The sequence below is a fragment of the Eucalyptus grandis genome, chromosome 6 (assembly GCF_016545825.1).
Source record: "Eucalyptus grandis isolate ANBG69807.140 chromosome 6, ASM1654582v1, whole genome shotgun sequence".
Taxonomy (NCBI): Eukaryota; Viridiplantae; Streptophyta; class Magnoliopsida; order Myrtales; family Myrtaceae; genus Eucalyptus; species Eucalyptus grandis.
In genome coordinates this window covers 34,422,729-34,443,570 of record NC_052617.1, presented here as the reverse complement: position 1 = coordinate 34,443,570, position 20,842 = coordinate 34,422,729, and the positions used below count along the sequence as shown (strand labels likewise).

Here is a 20,842-nt window from a genome sequence, read left to right as displayed (position 1 = left end):
TATTTCCGCTGATGCAAGTTGCTGATATCTTGCGGACACGTCATTGCATGAACCCTAAGTGTTCATGCGTTTTCTTACCACTAGAAAGCACAATTTCCGGGAATCAAACCGGCAGCTTCTGCTTCTTTTTCCTGTCGAGTTGACAAGAGATTAGAGGGCCAGTAATTCTGTGGCCTTATTTTCGGATGAATCATGCACAAATTTAAGAAACATACACGCATAACCAGGGAATTAAAAAAAAAATGAAAAATAAAAACGAGGCATGCATATGCGGTCCTGAGGTATCTCCACGGAGAACTTACTAAAAAGTCTGATATGTATGGAAAATCGGTGGATTAGTTCTGTTTTTTGAAGAAATGAAGCCCACTGATATACATGATCTTTTCAACGATAAAATGATACAAAGAGCGGCCTGAAACTATATGTCAACCTCATACGGTAAGCGTCCAGAGCACCGCTTCGCTTACAGATTATAGGTCCATCTATTCAGATAGAAAAATAGACTAAAAGACAGACAGACAAAACAACACCGATGGACAACTATCATTTGCTTTTTCATTGCTATATTCTGAGAAATATTACAAAGCTCAGCGAGCACCAAATGCTGGAAGTTCAAAAATAATAAGTTGGAAGCAAAAGGTCATGTAAATTTTTTTTGTTTCAACCTGCATAACAATCTCTAATCTACTAGATCATCTAAATCCATCCAAACTAGCTTGTGCCGTCTACTTCTTTGCTATGTTCTATAGATACCACGCCTGCCGCGTCGACCTGCAAACTTCCGTTCTCACAGTTCTTGTCACGATTGTCATTTCCACCCTCAGCCCGGGTGCTCACCACAGCACTTTGATCACTTACAGCCACTGGTGCATTCGGTGCCACATTAGACTTCTCAACTGGCGTTTCATTTCCTTGCTCTACTTCTGGTTTTACCAGAACCTTGTCATCTTCAGTAACCTGCTTTGCAGCATCGTCTAAAGCAGAAGTTCCATCTTCTTTGGTCGGCTCCTTCATCACATTGTTCGTTACAGAATCAACCATCTTCTCATCATTTCTGGCCTCTTGATTCAATGGAAGCTCAGTGGCCACAACTGGGGAAATATTACTCTTCTGTAAGGAGATAGCTGGTTCTTTAGCAGGAGCAGATGGAATGCTGGCGGTTGCAGAAGTCGATTCTTTCTCAGCAGCAGAGCCTGCATGGCTGGATGTAACAGCGAGCCCAGTACTTCTAAAGTTTACACCAGGATGGGGCCTGGATTGGGTGGCACTGCCACCAGGAATAGAAGAAGGTTTAATTAAAGAACCAGAAGGAATTATGTGTACAGCATTTTTTGCCTGGGCAGCCTTCAGAAGCGAAGCAGCATCTGAAGGGGTTGCAATGCGAGCCCCTGCAGCAACTGCTGCAGCTTTTATTCCCATAGAATCGGGACTCATATCAGCTTTTGGCGATGCTTTTTTCGGGGGAACCCTAGACTTTGGTGCAATACTTAAAGATTGCACTGAAGAAGATCTTTGCTGTGAAATTTGCTGAGTTTGATGGTGGGCCAGCCCAGCAATGTTCCCAGGGAAAGGAGATTCAGCAGCAGCCGCAGGTTGTGTAGAGTTACCAAAGGTACCATTTGGTGTTGCTCCTGCTTAAAGGAAAAAAAGGAAAAAAAAACATGTTTAATCTGCAGATTTATACAAACAAAACCAACTACAGAACTTGGTGTAGAAAAGTCAAAGCCAGGCAGCTCAAAATTGTGGCACAGGCAGAGAAGTCTAGATACACTGCTAACAAATTACATTTTTTTTGGTGAGCATAATAGTTCTAGGATTTATCCAACAACCACCATGTTTCATTCAAACAAGTAAACGTACTACAAGATTCACTTCACCAGATACTAAAGAGTAGTCACGCTAAGAAAGATTTGTGATAAAATGAGACACAATGAATCATGAGGCAGTAAGTAAATCAAGAGGGATGCACCAAAGTGCATGAAAGTCAACCAATTAATTAATAACTATTGAACCATCATTCTGCAAATCATTTAGGAAGAAATTCTTTGCTGGCAGATATAGCAAACCTGTTCTTGAATTTTTCACAGGCATATCGAGGGCTAGAGACACTGCATGACGAGCAGCCAGTTGTGCTTCAGAAAGCTGTGGCCCCGTTGAATTTGCAATTCCCACATTCAAGTTTCCATGCCGTTTCCGTATAATGGCCCACCTCTGCACATGAAAAAGAATTCGCAAGATAAACAGCAAGCGCAAAGCAAAGACAACTTATTAAACCAGCATAACCTAACCATGTAAGGTTAACATTTCATTAAAAAATGAAAGAATCCTAAACCAAGAATTATCATCAGAAAATCTTTCTCTAATCTCCCACTATAACAGGTTACATCTGCTATTCATCGGCCAGGAAAATGAACCAAGAAAACTGCACTTGATGATTCTACTTTTACAACAAAACCTCAACCCATCTACTGAGGAGAAAATATGCACGCGCGCGTGAGAGAGAGAGAGAGGTCTCAAACCTGAGAAAGCTGTGAAGCAGTCCTATCTCCCTTAAAGTCTGCTTTTAGAATGTTTGCCCAATTCCCTTCACCACATTTCTGTACAGCAGCAATGAGTTCCAAGTCCTCTGCCTCAGACCATGGTTTTCTTTTCTTTCGAGAAGCATTGTTGCCACTTGCTAATCCATTTACATCCAAGCCTTCATTAGATGTTACTGCAGGCAGAGGCTGCTTCCGAACAGAAACCGGTACAGTAATATTCACGCCCTGTGTATAACAAGGAGGTTGGGAACTTTCAGAAACTCTAGATGACTGACCATTTGGTATATTTATAGTCAATGGGGCCTCAACGGTCGAGTTACTCTGGAGGCTGGGGTCACTTGTTATACCAGAACCTATTAGAACCTGCATTGAAAAAAAAAAAAAAATCTCTTTTTAAAGGCAACCGGAACAAAGCTCTGGTTCAAACCTAAAATTCACAAAGGATGTTGAGCATCGCGCACATGCATCTGTCCAATGAAATCAATCTTCTAAGAGTAGCTTCCTAACAGTACAGAATCTGCATAATAACCAAGCCACCTGTTGGACAACTAACTTTGGCCTGTTGACTTGTATGTTGTTTAGATAAATAAAATCTCTAGCATGCAGCCTACTGTGCCACTGCCTAGGCTTTGGAAAATGAGCCAAAAGAATCAAATAAAACTGGAGTGACATATTTCTCAGAATGTGATATGAGCTCATTTGGATGTCATTTAACAAGAATATGATGATCCAGCCCACATAGCTTGCAAAAGAAAAGACCCTGCTTCTCTAACTCAATACAACTTATAATGCGTGAAATGATATTTGCTGGAGCAAAGACTTCCAAGGAGAATCAGCCTACCATGGGCTTCACATCACCATCAAGTAAACAAGGGCTACAGTAACATGTGGACCATCACAAATCATAGAGAATCATTCATGAGCAAAAATACCTATATCAAACACCACATCCTCAAGACTCAACCTGATCATCTACAAAATTTGGGATACAAAATGGCATATCTACAAACTTAGAAAAAAAAAGCCATTCATATAGATACATCATATCATATCTGCAATCTCTATTTAAGGAGTCACATGTTTCATCCTGCTCAACAGTTTTAGCATTTCTTAAAGTATCCAATATCACTTGTCTAAAGGGTTTTCAAGCCTTATATTCATGCTCTCTCCCTCCACCTATTAATTTAAGCTTTTGAGTTGGACATCAAACCCAGCTTTCGCCCTTAATTTATTTTGTATACAAGGGTCCCATCCATCAATTCCATGTGCCGTCCTAAGTCTAATTTGCAAGTTAGAGGCGGCATTTAAATATCCTACATAGCTTGCCCTTGAGGCTTATATAGGCCTTATATTCATGTTATCTCCCTTCATCTATCGTCTAAGTTTTTGGGTTGGATTTTCTAGTAAGCATCATTCTGAGATCCATCAAATAACCCCCATTTCCCTTACCCACAAAATACTGGTAATTGTGAAGGTCCAACCCTATGCAGTTTGAAAAGTTCAGCTGTACTACCATCAAGTAGCATACCATTTGCAAATAACTAAAGTAATTTCAATTCCACATCCACGTTGTGATGGATATATCTCAATAAGTTGCCCAAAAATAATTGTTAACTGAGGTTCCTCTTGCAGCTGTGTTGTAAATAAGTTGCAGCATAAATTGCAAAAAAATCTACCTTGACACAGGCTGCAGCCTCTGTCGAAGCTTCAGTGCTCACTGCAGGAAATGCTTCCAGCTCATATTCTAGGTCACTGTCATCATCCTGAAAAACAGATTCTGATTACTAATATACGGAAAAGAGCCAGGTCTCAGTAAATGTAGTGCACAACATGATCATACCTGACACTTGTTAGATAGAATATAAGATGTAAACTAGATAGGCAGACCTTTAACCTACGTGACACAAAAGAAGGGAACACAAAGTGCTCGAAAAAATGACAAATCTTTGCTTAATAAGCCACCGGTAAGAAGAGGAGGAGGAGGAGATGCAGAAAATGAAGAATAGATTCTGCTATTAACAATGAAAGCTTACAATCTCAACCAAAAGGCATATAAACAGCAGTACTAAATAATAGTATAATTCTGACCATGTGAAAACGATTGATGAATGAGAAAGTACCTAATTGACAACTAGTAGAGAGAAGGTTGTTTACTACAGAGTACTTTATAGTATTTGCTTGTAGGATAATGAACTACTCAACTGTCTCTCAGTGACATTCAAGAGAAACTCAATAGCACACAGAAAGTAGAATTTTTCTCAGCAAATTGAACCACCATTGACCCACTACGCTAATTTGGCCTTGCATCACATAAATTAAGAAACAGTTTCCAAAATCCAAGCATGTTTCTTCATGAAGAAACAACTGCTTTATTTCATGTTTATGTCCGATGGAAGTGAAGGCCATTAGAGAAGATTATCTAATTGTAAGGAACATAATAGTATAATAGGTGCTATCATCTATTTCTACTAATTTCCCAGGGCTTTAGAAGGCTACACCAGTTCAAGGAATCACTGGTGACAGCATAATGTTGCTTTCCATCAAAGGAAAAGATAAAACTCAAAACTCCGTAGAAAGGCATAAGGACTGTCCAGCCTGAAAGGCATATTTTTCACTCTGATAACCTTGAATGGTGCAATTCTTCAATCCATCCTCAAGCTTTCTAGACATGTAGGATGTTAGGGTTGCTTTGATGAGCCAAGCCATGGCGGGGGATTCTTAGCTAACCGCTGCCACTGCCTAAGACCAGCAATGTCAGTTCATCATATTGTCCCAAGACAAATGACTTCCAAAATCTAGGAAACCTTCTTCATGAAGAGATTACCACTTCTTTTCATGTACAATCCTCGAAGACTAAAACATGGGGATTCTTCTCCGAGAAGGGTCCGATCACCCTGGTTTCAAAGGTGGTACTTTTAACTCTGAGATGTCAACATTGAGAGTATGCTTTGGTGGCAAACAAGCCACTTTTACTACTCTACAAATTTTCTCCAAATTGCATGTTGCACAAGATAGGATGATCAATTAATGTCCTCAGTTTTCAACAAAGAAAGTTGATCTAATCATGGCATATTAGCGGGCACATATTCCTCCACTCGACCAGTTAGTAGACACGTGCAAAGAATCGGCGTTTTTATGACACTACCGATTTAAAATTCATATAAACACACATCAATCTTGATATTACAATCGGGACTTCCTAACTAAACCCACGTTACCAACTCATTAAAGCAACTATAGCTCAAGAATATCGCAATACAAATGTTACAAATCAGTCCGACAGCTTTGAATCCATCCACAAGCAAAAGAGGGCAAACGCACCCATTCCTCCAATCGCCAAGCCGAGAAAGATAGAAGATCCGAAAACTCACCAGAGGCTCATCCCCGTCCTCCAATTTCTCCGGCAGCGTACTGCGATAAGCCAAATGCCTCCACAGCGTCCGGTACTCCCTCGCATTAGTTATCCCGGTCGACGTCTTCTTCACCAGCTCATTCCAATCTACCTTCACGCCCTGAAACTGCGCCACTTCTTGAAGCAAACACAGCACCGCGGTCGCTGAATACCTGCCCAAGAAGCAAACCCACTCTCGCATCAGCCAGAAACACACTAAACGAGCTCCTACCCAAAATTGATACACACCCAAACTCATCCGGGGACTCAACAAAAATTACAAAGAGGCCATAAAATCGACTCAATTTGAAGCCGAGCGAGAGAGAGAAGAAGGCGAACCTCTGCAAGAGGGTGGAGATGTCTTCTTCGCTAATGGAGCCCTTCCTCTTCTGGGGCTTCGATTCAACGACGGCTTCGTTCATGGCGAACGAGCATCGTATGAGTGCGGAACTGGCGGAACAATCAGCGCTCGCGGGGCCGAGAAATTGAGCCAGCAGGAGAACCCAAAGATCGAATTTTTAACCAGCAAGAGAACCCAAAGATCGAATTTTTACTCAGCAGAAGCGACTGTCTCTAGAAAGAGAGAGCGGGGTTGGGGAATTGGGTGGGTTTCGGATTTCGACAGCCGACGTGGGAGCGGGAGGAGACGGCTCGGTTCGGGCGGGTCGTTCTTTCTGGGAAGGCAGCAGGAAATTAGAGAGAGAGAGACACAGAGACACGGAATCCAAATTGCATTTTTGTCATCTTTGGGTTTTCTCAATTTCACCCTAAACTTTCGATTTTCTTCACAATGTCGCCCCAACTTTTCAGGGTACGTTGACTTCCATAAATTTTTGGAATGAGCATTGAAATCGATTGGTGCCGGGGGTTCTTGGTTCTCAAAATTTGAAGTCGGTATAAATCAGTCTGGTCCACGGTTTCAGGTACAGATCGAACCGTCCAGACCGGATCAATAATTCTTCTTTATTGCCAAAGAGCTAGAGAAGAGAACGGAAACGACGTTCATAAACACATTTGCACTCTATGAGAATGTTTCATTCCTTGTAAGAGTTTAAAAACAAGTTCTTTTTAATATCTTGTCCGGTTCCATTGTTCCAGTCCTTGTTAAGGAATAGGGGAAACAAAAAACAAAGAAAGAAATCACGCCCATTCTTGGACTCGCCTGGGAACTAAACAACATTGATCAATTTAGTTCCAGAGTTAAGTGGGCCAATTACTAGTTCTACATTTCGGTTTCAAGATGGATCTAGCCTACCCTAAAATAGATTACCTCTAATAAAACAATGAATTTGTCCCTCTCGCCACACTTCTCAAGTATTCATGAGTCAAAACTATCACTTTGCTATTTAGAATTCCTTTTACTTTTTGGTTTTTTTCGAATCATGTGACTCGCATTTTATAATTGCTTCCAACATTAAATGCTCACACCCTACGGAAACTTACAAATTTTAACTCGTAAAATGTCATATGATTTCTTCAAAATTCAAAGGTTTCTATCATATAATTTTGCTTGAGAAACACGCAATTGAAATAAAAAAGAAAATTCAAAAAGCTCCCACCTCCACCGTATCTCAAATTTGGCTTCACAAGCTCTATTTTGTCAAATATTTTCGTCCAAAAATTCGATTGGGATTCATTCTAATTGCACTCTAAATAAGATGACGAGCTCATGCTCAATGCCCATCACATTTGGTTGATCCAGCCGTTGCCCTGAAGCAAACACTATAACTCTCGGACACTTCTTTCAGTTTTGAGCAACTACCCTTATCAATTACAACAGAAAAATAAAGATCCATCTGCAAAAATAGATGAGACAACATAGGATAAGACTAGTGTCAAGAAATGATAAAACAAAAGATAAGAATCGTGACAATTCCTATATATATATTTGATATATCATAACGAATAGTACATCGGTCTATTTATAGTCTATTTATAGACTTTTCTGAAATAATTATTCAAGACAATCAAATCGAGATATGTAGAGAATTAGTGGAAATATACATACAATATTGAAAGATATAGGTAATTTATATAGTAATTTCATAATTGTCTCCAATGTAGGTAAATATCTTACTGGAATTTTTTTAGAATTCCTAATATAATATTGCTAGAAAGACTTGCAAATGCTCAAAAAAAGCACAGCACGTCAACAAATAAAGGGGAAAAATAAGGATTCCTCTAGTAGGATGAGCACTTCCAACAATCTTTCCATTTACGAGCAGCAGGTCACGAGACATAGTTTTGACCCGAGACATTACCCCATCTATCTTGGATCATCCTACTGTAGAGAAAAGCACTTTGATTTTGAGAAATGAGAGCACCAGTTGCTAACTGGACGAAGTTGAGATAATTTCTCCAGGGTGCTTAAGTTTGGGAATCAAAACAGTCAAGGAATGGTTCAAAGATATAGGAAGCCGACTTTGGACTAATTGGGTTCAAAGCAAATCCTTAAAAGGTTTAATTGCGTTCTCGTCCGGATCTCGGGATAATCTGAAAAAAAATAGAGAGGGGTGTTGTCAGGTACGGGGCAAGAATAATATACTAAGTTGCCAGGTAGAGATATAGGAAGCTAACCTGAGCTGAAATCAATTCCCCAACCACATCATCCCATTATTTTTGGTAAAAGATCCCAAAGCAACCGTCAGGACCAGAACTCTCTGCTCAGCTGGAACAGGCCAATTTTTTGTTTTGACTTCCTTGAGTTCCACATCTACCACAAGACCCTCATTTATTTGCTCATTTTACTTTCCCGCTCAATCAGGCCTTCCAAACCGCGCAATGTATCACCTCCTCCAGACTTGGAGGGAAGTTTATAATGGTTTCGAAGAGCACAAAAAAAATATCCTCCTGCTTCTCAGGCACCTCCTCCTGTAATCTTTAATTTTCATGGTCTGACCTGGAAAGAAAACTCTGTACATCTGTCCCCATAGTCGGTCCAATTGGTTATGGCTGTGTTGATGCCAATGCATTTCCTCCCTTAGCCCATGCCAAATCGAGTTCACTCTTTTAATTGCTCCTCCTCTTCCTCGTACTGCTCAACCACCCCATCTTGCAATTTCCCAAGTAGCTCCTAGAATAGCTTAATTTTCTTGTCATTGACAGGGCCAGAGCTCTTATCTCACTTGATTAAAGCACTTCTACAATCGACCACTTTTTTAATTGCCTCTCTAAGAGAAGTACTCTGAACGTTGCAGAGTTCTTTAATTACTTTCCCTATACTCTTCAAAACCGGTCCCTATGCTCTGAAATCTGAATCTTCTCTTCCCTCTCTGATCTTGAATGTTAATATTGACCACCAAAGGACAATGATCTGATGCCATGGCAGGTTGGTGGAAGACCCCAGTCCTCCTAGACCACTGAGACATCCCACTCATCATTTGCCACTCCGTCAATTCTCTCTCTCACCCTATTTTCACCTATCCCTTTACTGCACCATGTGACCTTTCTGCCCATGAAAGCCGATATCAGTCAAACCAGCAGCATTTACCACTCCGTCAATTCTCTCTCACCCTATTTTCACCTATCCCTTTACTGCACCACCATGTGACCTTCTGCCCACAAAAGCCGATATCAACCAAACCAGCAGCATTTACCACTCCGTCAATTCTCTCTCTCACCCTATTTTCACCTATCCCTTTACTGCACCATGTGACCTTCTGCCCATGAAAGCCGATGTCCAATCAAATCAGCAGAAGACAACATGTCCTTGACATTCTCCACATTCCTTTTCGCCTTGCAACTCCCTCCCTGCTTCTCTCCCTTCTTAATTCCATTAAATCTCCAATACACATCCAGGACTCATGGACTATTTCAGTAAATTTCTTAATTTTTTACCACAAAAAACATCTCTTCTCAAAATCTGGATCAATACGAGTCCAACTAATTCTCCTCAAGTGCCGTTGATCCATGTTAGTCACCTCAGTATCAATGAATTGGATACTGCAAGACCTCGAAATCAACTATTTCCTCCACCATAATGCCAAATCCCAGGGGATTCCATTAGGATTTAAATAAATTGCCTGCTATACACTTACAATTCTCCTCCACCTTTCCACCTTGCCTCTCTTATATACTGTCTCCATAAGAAACATACCTGAAGCCTTAAACTACCTACACAGTGCCTCTAACCTTCGAATTATTGAAGTAGGCCTTAAAACCTCCGCGATTCCAACTTATGAAGACCATGGCACCAGGGTGGCCAAGACTGGCCTGCCACCATAGCCTTCGGAGGTATATGCAAAAAACATGTGTTTCGTGTACTAGAAATTCCATTCATTTCCCAATCACTACTTCAATTATCTGCTTCCTCACTCCACCACCTTTTCTCCTCCCACTTCATTAAAGGACTTTTAATTTTTCCTGCCACCCTCCTCTTCTTCCCTTTCCCCTCTCTCTATTTTCAAATTCAATGCCTTCAATTTCATCTGTAATCTAAGAAGGTACCGACTCCTGAAGTTCATTCACATCTCCTTCCTTCACCAGCTTCTCATCATCCAGTGGAAATTCTACAATTTACAACTCAGCCTCCTCTTTTCCTTGCAGGCCAGGTTTTCCCAATTCTATAGGGGCATATTACTAACTTCAAAGTCCATTATGAGGTGACGATATGCTCCCAAAAAGTGGTAACAAACTTGTAGTTACATATTGGGCCACATGATTGCATGTGATTACACATGAAATGCAATTTAGTCAAATATCATCTATAAATGCAAGGAATGATTTCGAGACTACTTTCAAAACAATATATTGAGGTTTGTTAGTAATATGTTTATAAATTATTTTGCTAGTTTTATATACTTACATGACGAATTTATCCTCAATAATCAGTCATGTGTTGTCATGTGATCACGACTGTAAATAGCAATATGTTTACCAACTATTCTTCCAATTTTGTATGTATATTTATATGACGAATTCATTATTATTAAGCAGTCACATGTTATAACAACTATTAATAACTATACATTTACGAACTATTCTTTCAATATTATATATATTTATATGATGAATTTATTATCAATAATCAATTATATCTTGTCATGCGATCATAGCGTAAATAACAATACGTTAATGAATTATTCTTCTAGTTATATATATGTGACGAATTCATGTCAATGATTAGTCGTATTGTCATTGTAAGCAAAATTTGATAAGAGTTAACGATGAACAACACTTTGTGATGGATCCTTAAAATATATGTGGGGGCAATTAACAACAGTCCCAAAGGCGGAAGCATAAAAAGAGGAAAAAAAATCTCCAGTATTTACGAATTGAATAGAAAAAAAAAAAAAAGGGAAAATTCTGTATTGATTTATTGGCAAATGAGGGGAACCAAAAAAAAAAACCTTCCTGGGGTTTTAGCTTTCGTAGTCAGAATCGCGGACTGTCCGGGACTGCAAAAGTTATCTCGCCTCTTTCTCTTTCCTTTTTCTTGGGTTTTCTCGTTTTTCCTTCCTCGAATTCGAAAGCTCGCAGCATTTGGTTGCAGAAAGATCCCTGTTCCGAGCGTTCCGAGCGCGATTTTCATCTCCTTTTGGCTTTCGTTCTGTGCCCAGAACCCGCGAGGAGAGCCCGAGGAAGCAGGAATTTCTCCTCAGTCCGTTCGTCGCGCTTGATCATCGTCGTCGTCGTTTCGAAACAAACGATGCCCGCGAGCGAAGGTTTCTCAGGTACCAAAGGTTTCATCTTTCGTGTCTGATTCTCTGCTTCGTGCGTTCGTCTTGAAAAGGGTATGTGCAGATTTTACTCTCGCTCTCTCTGTGTGTGGATATGTTGCCGACGTTGGAGTCTTTCCGTGAAAAATTCCGGAGTGTTCCCTGTTCTTTATCTTTCGTTTCGCTTGGTGGGTAGCATCATATGCGAGAACCCAGATGGACCATTGCTTCTTTTTCTGAAAATCTGATCGTGTACGCTGTCAAAGTTGGAGCCTTTCCTTCTCGAGCCTCCCTCTTTTTGCGAGGAATGACTATCGGCTGAGTAAATTACGGCTGACTTTTGATGTGCTCAAGTGTGTGAAGCATTGCTGTTCAAGGGGTTCTATTGCCGTTTCCCTTCTTTGTTCTTGTGGAGCACTGCCGTCACGATTTCTTTTGATTTCCAGCGTGCGTGAAAGGGGATGTAATCTCACTGGCGCTTCGTCAATTCTGCGTTCATTGAGCAATATGAGCACATTGTTCATCTTTTTTTGTGTACTCCTGAAAATTATAATAATGATGAAATTATGGTTGATACCATTTTTTGGTAAATTGCAAAACTTTACAAGAGGAGATTTCCCTCCGCTTGAGAAATTGCTGATCTTTTCCTCTGATATTTCTTGCGGAACATCAGTGACTCCTACTAAGAAATTTGGGATGAATAATGCCACCAATTTCATCCCCGGGTGTAGTAATTTTTGGTTCTGATCTTTCATTGAAATTTCTGTGCATGCTTGTTTCTTGAAGTGGTAACCTCGAAGAAGGAATCCTTCTTTTCTTGTTTTACTTAAAGTTCAAAAGATGGAGATCAATCTTCTCCCCTTCCCTTTAGTGCAGTGCTTAGAACTCTCTCCCCCTCCCCTCCTTTCCTTCCCTCCCTCCCTCCCTCTCCCTCTCTCGGTGCCCATGTACACAATGGTGGGCATTTCCACTTTTAATTGCCTTTTTGATATTTCCGAATTTCCAACTTCATTTAATCATTGATGATGTGTTTTTGGATAAAATGCAGGTGTCTCAAATTGCTACGTCTTCAAGAGTCGGTTGCAAGAGTATGCACAAAAAGTGGGACGACCAACTCCAGTCTATGAGACCATAAAAGAAGGTCCTTCACATGAACCTTCATTCAGATCAACGGTGATTGTTAATGATGTCAGATATGATTCTTTACCTGGGTTCTTTAATCGGAAGGCAGCCGAGCAGTCAGCTGCCGAAGTTGCGCTGCTGGAGTTAGCGAAGTCCGGTGAAATCAGTGACTGCATTTCTCAACCAGTTGTAAGTTCTATAGGCACTACTAAATAGAATTAAATTGTAAATATATTTTATGGCACACCCATGATAATATAGGTGTTCTCCTTATTTTTGTAATGGAAAACAATTTTGCAGATTTAGTACATATAGTTTAGAAATGAGGAGCTGATTTAATATTATGATTGCTGAATAGTTTAATTATAAGTGTGCTATGGCGCCTGCAAGAACTCATTAAGCAATTGAAGTATTATTTAGCCTACTCCGATCATATTGATCCTTTTATCTTTCCTTAGTCTGCGACTGCAAGATTGATTCTGTTTCACTGTTTCCCTTGTGGCTGTTTTCTTTGCTTTTTCTTTTTTCTTTTTTTGGGCCAGATCATTCTTTGCATTTAGATTAGTTTGTGACCCATTTCTGTGCCTATATGAGTTGAACTTGTTATGATGATTGTTCTTTGCAGCATGAAACGGGGTTATGCAAAAACCTTCTTCAGGAATATGCACAGAAGATGAATTATGCGATTCCCCTGTATGAATGCCGAAAGGATGAGGCACCAGGGAGAGTGCCTCTCTTTTCATGCACTGTTGAGATTGGAGGAATTCGTTATATTGGTGCCACTGCAAAAACCAAGAAAGAAGCAGAGATTAAAGCTGCTCGAACAGCTCTTCTTGCCATACAGTCGAGTACACCCAAATCATGTGAGAAACCGATTACCAACTCTCAGCTGACGGTTGTTCCATGCAAAAAGAGAGGGACGGAGACGACTACTAATGCTGAGGACACTGGAAATCCTCCAAAGGCAAAGAAAGCGCGCTTCAAGAAGAAATCATCAAAAAGGAAGCTCTCCGTGGATAAGTTAGGCAATAATCAAATTCAGAATACAGGACATTTGAATTTTAGGATCAACAACACTGTTCCATCTGGAGTCTCAGAAGGTGCATTTGGATTGTTGGCGTGGGAATTGGGGCTCAATACAAATGGAAATGAAAATGAAAGCTGTGTGGACATTGCTAATGTGAATGCTCCTAATTTTCAAATTTTGCAGTGCCCAGCTTCCAATACCAATCAAGGTAATCTTGGCACTCAAGGTACGCTCCTTGTCCCTCATGGAGATGCTAGTGCTTTGTCGAGGGAGACAAATAACATTTCTGGGGTTGATGAAGTGGCTTCTGGCTGTGCTAACATGGAGAACTCAAGTGGCATTTTTGGGTTTGACTTATCTGAAGAAACTGTCTGAAATATTGCAGATTGTTATTAGGAACTAGATAGTTATTCAGTGGAAGCTTACTTTTTTATTCTTTTAAGGATAGAGCTATTGTCATCTTTTGACCGAACAATTAAGTTATTAGCAAACTTGGTCTGGAGCCACATAGGAGCTTTTGTTTTGGGTGCGAATGCCAATATTCTCAACGAGAAGAAAATTTAGATGTATTGCATGATCTTGTTATGTTGAAGTTTCTCTTGAGTTGCGTCTCTCGACTGGGTGATTCTCATTTTGTTCTCCTTCTGAAAGATTTAGATGTACAAGGCAATAACGTCTCAAGGTAGAAATGCACCTTAAAAAGCTCCTGTGATCTTGAAGCTATCACGTTGTTCAGGCCTCAAGGTCAAAAGTGAAGGCATAATACATCATAGTACATGGACCGTATAATACACGAGCAGAAACGTTTCTCTTTTCTTCTGTCCTTTGTGGGTACGATTCATATTTTCTTGTTCCCAGCCGTGCTCTCTTCTTTGAGGGCGTTGGGAATGTTTTGGAAGTTCTGATCTCTTCATTAGTCCATAGACATGGAAGAAATTGACCTGCTAAGTGCGACCCAGAACACGAGTGGCATTGTCGAGGTTTCTTGTTGCAGAGGTGACACAAATCTGAACTGCAACAACCGTGCAATGAAGAGATGGAGAGACTTGATCCCCAAAGTGAAGAGCTCATTGCTCGTTCTCTTCCCGGCAACTCCAAGCAAGTTACCTGCAAAAGTGGATTTTAAATGCCGTAAGACAAATTTTATCAGGGACTAGTCGATACAATATAGCAGTTCTAAGTGGCCAAAATGATAGGATCACAATAATCCCTCTGGATTGATTGTTATGTTTAGTGGTCATACCGAAGTGCTCTGCAAGCCGCAAGTAACCTTCAGCCTCTTTCTTCTCCATGGTCTGTTGAGGCCCATTTAAGCAAAGGCTGATAAGACTACCCACAAGTAGGCCTGAGAGTGCACAGAGAATGGTGACTCTGTCAACCCTCTTGTTGAATTTCAGAGCCATCATCAAATCTCAGAAGCCTGATCCTCCTCTCTTTTGTCCTTGTCTTTGGCTGGTTTTAGCTGTACTCGAATCAGCCAAAACGATGGAGATTATAAGCGAGCACACACACTCTCTTGCTTCTTCAAGACCACCAAGAGTCCCATATTTATAGATGATGCTGATGCTTTTGGTCAAAACTGGCTTGAATTTAATTAATGTTTGGTTGTGTTTTGAAGCTTGTTTTGAGAGCTACCAAATCATAAGCTGCAGAAAAATGTACTTGAGGTGCAAGGTGACCCCACCACCAGTTGTGTTATGACTTCTGAGCATCAAATTAAGATAATGGAGAATCTGAGCCTTGCCAAGCACGTAGTCAACTCTCACTTCGGTGGGCTTCTTTGTTGGATCAACAAACTTGTGGATCCGGATGCAAGCCCAGTTTCCCCTTTTTTCTTCTTTCATATTCTTGTTCAATTTTGAATGAAAATGAGGAGTGCCTAATTCCCAAAAAACATACCAACTTTAAGTCAGAATGACAATTTTGGCCCCATTATTTTTTGTCTTGTAAAAAATCACCAGCTTTAACTTAAATCTCAAATCCGGTCCCCCTCAACTTAGAACCATTGATTGTCTGATTTAACTATTCTAATTCAGCAATACATCCAAGTGACTTGTTGGCTGGATTTAAAGTACTATTTACTAGCTTCTTCTCTAAGCCATAGCTTGGAGAATAATGGCGAATCTATTCATTGTCTCCTACCCTCATTGACAAGTAAAAAAGATCTCCTGATTGAATCTTTTCGGCCAAATTTCGCTGTTTTGTTGTAATCTAAAGCTATAGGCCATTGCCCATTGAGAGATGCCGTGGACGAGATCTGCCAAGCTCATAAGTAATTACCTTTTTTTTTTTAAAAAAATTTCTCACAAATAAAGGTGACTTCAGACAGAGAATCAACAAGGGGCTAGATTTAGGATAAGGTTGAAAGTTGGTGATTTTAAGGAGCACAAAAAAAAAAAAAAAAAAACAACAACAACAATTGTCGTTTAACCTAAAGTTGGTACCTTTTTACAAGACAAATAGAAGTTGCAGCCAAAATTATCACTCGACAATTTTTCTAGAATTAGCCCAAAGGAGAACATCTAAGTTTGTTTGGAATGATCTTTTCTTTTTTAAATCTCATGTAGCTTTTTAATGCCAAATGTTTGAATTCTTTTTGAATGTCCATATATATGTGTGTATGTATGTGTGTATTATATATATAGCGACTTTGAAAGTAACTCTCTCATCTCTAGTTTTCATCCTGCAAAAACATCCTAGAATGCTTTGAGACGGTATTTATCCAAATTTATCAAATGCATATTAGGTCTTATAGCAAGGCCTTTCTGCAGATAATATCAAGAGCTACTAAGCAAGAGATTTGCGGTAGATATCTTCCTGCAATTTTCCTCGGCCGCCATCACTAAATTTGCAAGCCGGCGTTGTGGCCACTGCCAAAGAAATGGTAAAGTTGTGCTTTCTTTCGACTCACCAGTCACCACCATCATGCCTCGCTTTCTCTCTCACCACCACCACCATTGCCCCTCTCGCTCGTTCTCTCTTTAACAGTGACAAAATTCGCTTCAGTGAGATCGCGCAACCACGAATCGAGGCGGCACGATCTCTGTTCGAGATCTCGCCATGATCACTGGGGTGTGCAACTCCTATGCAAGGTCCCGTGACCCCGATATCAAGCCGTGCTGCACCACCTTGTTGGGCGTTGCTCCACCGTGAATTCACTTGCGATAAGGTAGATAGATACGAAGGTTCAGCCAGGATTCTTTAGTGTGGAGTGCATAAAAAAGTTACAACAGAGTTAGAATCGTTTTTTCCTTTTCATTGATAAATTTGTGGAAAGATACAGCATCACAAATTTACAGGTTAATCTTATCAGTTGGCTTCCTATGCTCTTTCAAGTAACGAACGAATTCATCCACGTAGCCATCATTTTTCTCCTTATTTCCGAAAACGCCCTTCATTTCCCTCGCCGCCGCCCTCGCCGGCTCGCCCGCCTCATCCACCATGGCCAACCGGACCGCCCCGGCCACCGACTCTCCCGTGAAAGACCCGTCCACCTCATCCCTCGGCACTTCGACCGCGACCCCCTTTGCGCGCAACAGCCTCGCGTTGAGCCCTTGCTCATTCATCACGGGGAACGTAATCAGGACCCGCCCGAGCGAGAGGCCCTCGACGATCGAGTTGTACCCGCAATGAGTCAGGAACCCCCCGACCGACTCGTGCCGCAGGATCTTCGCTTGCGGGGCCCACCCGGAGTGGACGAGCCCTCGGCCCTTCACTCTCTCCACGAACCCGCGCGGCAGGCTCCCCAACCCCTCGTGCCGATCCGACCCGGGCGGCCTTCGGAGCACCCAGAAGAAGGGCAGCCCGGACATTTCCAACCCGAGGGCCAACCCCACCAGCTCGGCTCCGGTGAGCGTAGCCTCCGTGCCGAATGCCACGTAGACGGCCGAGTTGGCCTCCTGCCCATCCAACCAATCTTTTATAAATTCCCAAGTCTCCCTACCTTCCACGTCATCGCTCTCGTCATCATCCCCTTCGTCCGTCGGAGGCAAGAGCCCGACCGGCAAAACCGGCTTGTCGCCGTACAGCTCGCGCAGCAGGCCGAGCCACTCCGGCTCGAACTCCTCGCAGGTCCGAACCACGACCGCGTCGCTCTCCCCGATCGAGATGCCGAACCGCACCCCGTCCTCCGTGGTCTCCACCCTCGCCTCCGACCGCTCCGCGACCCTCGCGACCTCGTGCGGGAGGAAAGCCAGGCCGGACCCGGCGGGGATCCACGGCGGGACCACGGTGAAGTCCCCGCCGCCGCCGCCGCCGCCGCCGCCGCCGCCGGCGGGCTGGAACCTCCTGCCGGAGGCCAGCTCCCGCGGGGGGCCGAAGAAGGAGAGGACGGCGGCGGCGAAGAGGCTGAGGAAGGCGTGGGGGACGCGGAGCTCAGCGGCGAGGGCGGGGAGCCAGTGGGAGGCGTAGTCGTAGAGGATCCAGTCGGGGCGGGAGGACTGGAGGAAGGAGCGGAGCGCGGGGAGGAGGGCGTCGAAGGCGGGCTTGAGGAGCTGCTGGTGGCGGTTGGGGACGTCGGCGGAGGACTGGGCGAGCGGGGGCAGGGCGGGGGTGTCGGGGAGGGGGAGGGGCACGAGGGCGACGAGGGAGGACAGGTGCGCGGGGATCCTGGGGAGCCTCGAGAGGTTGTGCGGGGTGGAGAGGAAGGAGACCCGGTGGCCCCGCCGCGCGAGGAGGGTAGCGAGGCGGAGGAAGGGGATGAAGTGGCCGACGGCGAGCCACGGGAACATCGCCACGTGCAGCGGCGCCGCCGTCCCCTCGCTCTCCTTCGTCGTCGTCGTCTCCGCCATGGCGATGGAGCTAGCAGATGCGATCCTGGTTCTGGTTCTGGTCCGTGGTTTTGGAGTTCTGCCTCATTTTTTTTGGTTATCTTTTTGGGGTGATGCACAGAATTTTGCGAATTAAAAATTCAAAGCACGCCGCCTTACTTGAATTGGGAGGTGAAGACCTTGCTCAGATTGAATTATACATCTGGCCCTACGTTCTTTGGGGTTGTATACGAATTACCCATAAATTCTCACTTTTTGCAATTTACTCCCTGGCCTTTTAAAATCGGTGGCAATGTGTCCCAGCATTGATTGGTTAAATTTTTCTTGCGGGTCTGGTCATCACGTGACTAGTTATGGAAGGCAATCATCTATATATGTGAGGAAAAATATAGGAATATTTCGGACATATTTTAGAACTATATATTCAGGGGCATTTGGTATAGACTTTTGTAAAATTATTGTTGGAAATAGGGTCGTGCGCTCTGCAATGTGTGTTTTTAATGACCATGTCAACCCCACATAATGATCATGTGCTCTCAGTATTCGGAGCTCAAAGCAAAATTTATAGGACACATTGTAACCGATTTATAGGAAGTAAATTGCGAAAGTTGAAATGTGGGGGTGATTTGCCACGATCATAGAAATTCAGGATGCAATATGTATATTACCGCAACTTTATAGAGTCAGGATCGGGTTAAGAACAAAATTCAATCATAAATAATGATATATTGATGATATGGAGCTATTTTTAAAAATAAAAATGATTAGAAGAGGTATTATCACTTTGTGAAAAGTGACGATACCCTTCTAACTACACATTCCCAAGTGGGTTGTCAAGTAATAAATTTTATATGGTATAATAATAAATTTTGTCAGGAATGTGTAGTTAGGACGGTACCGTCACTTTATGGAAAGTGACAATACCGTCCTCTAATCGTTGCTCTTTTAAAATTAGGATTTAAAATCGCTTGCTTAGGCTTGCAACCGGTAACTTAAAAGGGGGGGTGAACTTTTTGTGCTGTTTGGGTAATAGGTATAATTGGCATAAGATTCATTCGAATAACAATGATAATGACATTTATTTTTTTGTCAAAAGAAAATAATATTCATTATTCAAATGAGAAGTATATAGACTTCATGGCAAAACAAATTGAAAAAGAGTAAAACACAGAATATACTTCAAAACAAAGCCAAATCCAAAAAATAATGAGATTTAGCATATACTCGTTTCACAAAAATGGATCTATCCATGGCCAATTGTTGGACCTTGTATCTTCATCAGTAATGAGCACACGCGGGTTATTCCTTCTCTAATAACTACCGCATTACCTGTTGCTGGTCATGCCTAAATTCAGTTACCTCTAAATCGTTGTCGTAAAGAGACAACCAAAATATATTGAACAAACACAGATCTAACTTTTGGAAGATCAAATCTCTTTAGTTTGGTGAGATGTAAGAGTTCCTATTATCACTATTAAAGCTTGAGGCAGATGACCTGTACATGGATGGAGAAGAGGGGTATCAAATCCCCCCCTAGCTCTCAGAACTACAACTAATCATGATATAATTTGAAGTAAAATGGAAAATGGCGGAAACGATGTATATTTTGTATATACTTGACATGCCTCTTTACAATATACAATCTCCTATTTATAATACAATAAATGATTTAAGTAAGGAATTGATGAAAGGAGATATAAGGAATCGAATCCAATCTTGGATCGATATAATTAATCGATCAGAATCCTAGATAATTTTATATTGATTGGTCGGGATCGACTATTGATCCTTGCATACATTCAACATTCCCACTCAAGCTGATGGTTGATATATATCAAAGACGCCTAACTTGCTTAGTAGATTTGCATGCTATCTTTTGTTGGATATTTAAGTAGTTTTGAAATATTTATTAAAAATTATGATCGTCATGAAAGTCATCATTTTTGTAATGGCTTTTTTAACGGTCATATAACGGCTTTCTAATGGTTATATAACGGTCGTCTAATGGCTTTATAACTTTTGATTTATTACTTCATAAACTATTCATTATTTTAAAACGGTTATTTTTTTAATTACCAATTGATTTATGATGATCTCCTAACGGCTCTCTATTTTCCTTGTTTAAATATAAATTAAACTTCAACCCACAATCTTAGTAGATACAATATGTTCTCACATCTTTCCTTTTCTTTTTGCTGGGTTATACACAAAAGTTATTCTATTTCCTTCTAATATTCAGAGTAGAATATAGAGGAAGGTCTGTTGTATCTTGGGAGGATAGCCGCTAAAGTCTTTCACACCAAGTTACGTACTCCGAAGGGCAGAATTATCCTTAA

General features: G+C 41.6%; 3 protein-coding genes across 4 annotated transcripts; 1 reads left to right on the top strand and 2 right to left on the bottom strand.

Annotated features, from left to right (window-relative positions):
• Window positions 1-533: 533 nt before the first annotated feature.
• On the bottom strand, window positions 534-6,647 carry LOC104449190. 2 transcript variants are annotated; one of them, XM_039315700.1, is made up of 6 exons: window positions 6,271-6,647; window positions 5,912-6,104; window positions 4,217-4,303; window positions 2,520-2,765; window positions 2,067-2,211; window positions 534-1,631 (listed from the first exon to the last, which is right to left on the bottom strand). In XM_039315700.1, exons 1-6 carry the CDS (start codon window positions 6,351-6,353, stop codon window positions 712-714), a joined length of 1,674 nt encoding a protein of 557 aa, XP_039171634.1. In that variant the 5' UTR covers window positions 6,354-6,647; the 3' UTR covers window positions 534-711. The 2 variants fall into 2 exon arrangements, with proteins under 2 accessions (XP_039171634.1, XP_010061556.2); XM_010063254.3 differs by having other exon boundaries at window positions 2,520-2,903; window positions 6,271-6,646.
• A 4,643-nt stretch (window positions 6,648-11,290) lies between these two features.
• LOC104449192 (double-stranded RNA-binding protein 1) lies at window positions 11,291-15,435 on the top strand. The gene is made up of 3 exons (XM_039314733.1): window positions 11,291-11,603; window positions 12,637-12,899; window positions 13,336-15,435. The coding sequence occupies exons 1-3, from the start codon at window positions 11,579-11,581 to the stop codon at window positions 14,110-14,112; spliced, it is 1,065 nt and encodes a 354-aa protein (XP_039170667.1). The 5' UTR covers window positions 11,291-11,578; the 3' UTR covers window positions 14,113-15,435.
• Window positions 15,436-16,972: 1,537 nt separating this feature from the next.
• On the bottom strand, window positions 16,973-18,650 carry LOC104449193 (UDP-glycosyltransferase 91C1-like). The gene has a single exon (XM_010063259.3). It carries the CDS (start codon window positions 18,525-18,527, stop codon window positions 17,031-17,033), a length of 1,497 nt encoding a protein of 498 aa, XP_010061561.2. The 5' UTR covers window positions 18,528-18,650; the 3' UTR covers window positions 16,973-17,030.
• Window positions 18,651-20,842: the final 2,192 nt, after the last annotated feature.